The sequence below is a fragment of the Formica exsecta genome, unplaced genomic scaffold (assembly GCF_003651465.1).
Source record: "Formica exsecta isolate Colony F162 unplaced genomic scaffold, ASM365146v1 scaffold464, whole genome shotgun sequence".
Lineage (NCBI taxonomy): Eukaryota > Metazoa > Arthropoda > Insecta > Hymenoptera > Formicidae > Formica > Formica exsecta.
The window spans coordinates 1-2,640 of NW_021851877.1; the positions used below are offsets into that span (position 1 = coordinate 1).

The 2,640-nt window shown below is 24.2% G+C and overlaps 1 protein-coding gene across 1 annotated transcript; it reads left to right on the forward strand.

The window, feature by feature from the left end:
* The first annotated feature begins 1 nt into the window (after position 1).
* Positions 2-2,150, forward strand: LOC115241031 (lysM and putative peptidoglycan-binding domain-containing protein 3). The gene is made up of 3 exons (XM_029816539.1): positions 2-267; positions 503-707; positions 795-2,150. Exons 1-3 carry the CDS (start codon positions 218-220, stop codon positions 1,314-1,316), a joined length of 777 nt encoding a protein of 258 aa, XP_029672399.1. The 5' UTR covers positions 2-217; the 3' UTR covers positions 1,317-2,150.
* The last annotated feature ends 490 nt before the right edge of the window (positions 2,151-2,640 follow it).

The window sequence follows — 2,640 nt, forward strand, 5'->3', positions numbered from 1 at the left end:
TACACGAAAAACGGCAGCGTGGCGACTCTCATTCTTCTCTCTGTTACGACTTTCGTATTGGTTAGGTTAGGTTAGGTTAGATTCAGCGAACATCCGTCTACTTGTCATAATGCCAATTGCTCCAACATATTTTATAAATATTTGTATGCAAACGCAATACACTGATAAGCATCGATTATCGTCGAGAAAGTGAAATTATGTTAAGCATCATCACATTATGCCGCAAAAATTAATGAATTCAATGTTCGACGAACAAAAAAATGCTAGGTAATTTTTGGATTTCTCTGCCAATTTAATTCTTTTGTAATAACATTACGAACAAATATAATATTTACAGAATTATAATATGTATAATAATTTATTTGTATAAATCGTCAATGTAATCAATAGTTTCAACAGTCTTTATGAAGTATCTATTTTTTTATCAATCTTATATAAATATTTTGTTAAATTAAGTGTAATATATGATGGAAAATTTATCGATAACAAGATAAATTTTCAGGCAACTGATCTATCAACGTGGAAGGGAAGGTTTTCCATCATATGTATTTTTACACTCGGATGACGAATGTAGTACAGATGAGGAGAATATCTCTTTACAAGTTATCAAACGATCTACATCACCATGTCGCAAAATCGAGGTGATCAATATACAAATAAAACCTGAAGATACCTTGCAGGCGTTGGCTCTTCGATATAGATGTACAGTATGTAGAAAATTTTGTCTATAAAAATATAGTATAAAAATATTCATAACTTTGTGTTAATTTTTTTATACTGTTGCATGATTTTAGATCTCTGAACTAAAACGGATTAATAAAATTGACAAAGAGAATGAGATATATGCAAAGCCTTATATTAAGGTTCCTGTACAACCATTTTCTATTTTAACTGAGACATTACCTGAAAATCAAGATAAGAATATTATCATTACATCTACACAAAGTCAAGAAAAATTACTTATAAAAAAGGAAGAGCAGCTTATAGACTTTGGCACTATATCGACCACAGAATCCTCAAACATAGAAATCAATGCTATTATATTAAATTCGGTATGTGAACCTTTATCATCTTATAGTGCCAATTCCTCTGAAGTTCTACACACAGAACATGATCAATTACTTAATGATATGGACAGTACCAAAATAGCAAAATCTTGTGAAACAGATATATTTAAATGTTCTGGAGACAATTGGGGATTGTCTTGGATGCAACTTCTTGTATTTTCATTACTGTTGAGTTTTGCAGGACCTATTATATATATACTTTATATAGCTGAATATTCAGCAAAAGCAAATATGACTACAAGTAATTGATATTTTGTATAAAAAAATATGTATAGATATAATAAGTATAAAAATAGAAGAGAATATATATTTTCTATGCAGATATAATTTCTGTAAATTTTGGAACTAAACACTCGATGTTTTGATTATCACACAGATATAATAATTTAATATATGCATTATAAATTTAGAAACATCTCTGCATTAAGATTTTATTAGTGCAGCTAGAATTGTATATATAATTGTATATATTTTTATATTTAAAAATATACTTTCTCTTATTCTATTTTATATCATAACAGAAATAGTTTAGTCTCAGAATAGTATTTTTTATACTGAGTGAGATTTTTTTATTGAAGATATAACTTATAAAATGTGAACGCATGCGAGACCTTTTTTATAAAAATTGTGTATACGAAGTCTTTATATTTGAACCATGTATATTAGATATAAATCTATATCAGAGATATAAATATTACTATCAATAGACTTAGATAACAGATTCTAATATAATTTAACGAAATAACTAAATTATTATTTTTTACCTAAGAAAAATTATTAACTTGTTATGCTATATCAAGCATAATTGTGATAAACTTTTGACACAATAGTTAATTTAATAAAATTGATTAAATCCTACTTATGATAGAAAATAACATAGGAAATAAGATCTATATAAGTCTATATATATATAAAGCATTCACTGATACCTTTGTAATTTTGAATCATTATTGTTAATCTAAAGTACTATGAAATGGATTTTTCATATTTCTAATGTGATTAAAAATACTCAAATTATTTGATGGTGCTTATTATAATTAATTTAAAAAATAGCATAATAATATATTAAATATATATTACTATATACATTTATACGTGGAATCAATTTTGCTATTTATATTAAGTTAATATCATTTCTGTATCATTTTAATTTTAATACAAATTGCCTTTCCTTAAAACTTAATTTACTATTATAATGCTATTATTATAATAATGACAATAATATTTGCCAAATATATATGAAATTTATCATTTTTGTATATTAAATGCTTATGTGTTCATGATTGCTAAATATATTTTTAAAAATTAGATGGTATATCATTATTTCAGATTATTCATAATTTTTTTAATCGATTATATTTATACTACATTTGTGGCATTATTTGATTAATTTCAAGCATAATTATTAGAAAAAGTAACTACTTTGATTATTGAAATTCTTATAATTGGAATTTATAATTATATTACTTATATAACTGATAATCTCTATAAATATATAAATTCTTTTACTTAAAAAAATATATAAACAGACAAGAATTTAACAGAACATATATCTATTTAAAAAAAATATTTA

Coding starts and splice junctions, on each gene's coding strand:
- LOC115241031 (XM_029816539.1), top strand. CDS start 218: ATGCCGCAAAAATTAATGAATTCAATGTTCGACGAACAAAAAAATGCT. Junction 268..502: donor GACGAACAAAAAAATGCTAG/GTAATTTTTGGA, acceptor ATAAATTTTCAG/GCAACTGATCTATCAACGTG. Junction 708..794: donor CTCTTCGATATAGATGTACA/GTATGTAGAAAA, acceptor GCATGATTTTAG/ATCTCTGAACTAAAACGGAT.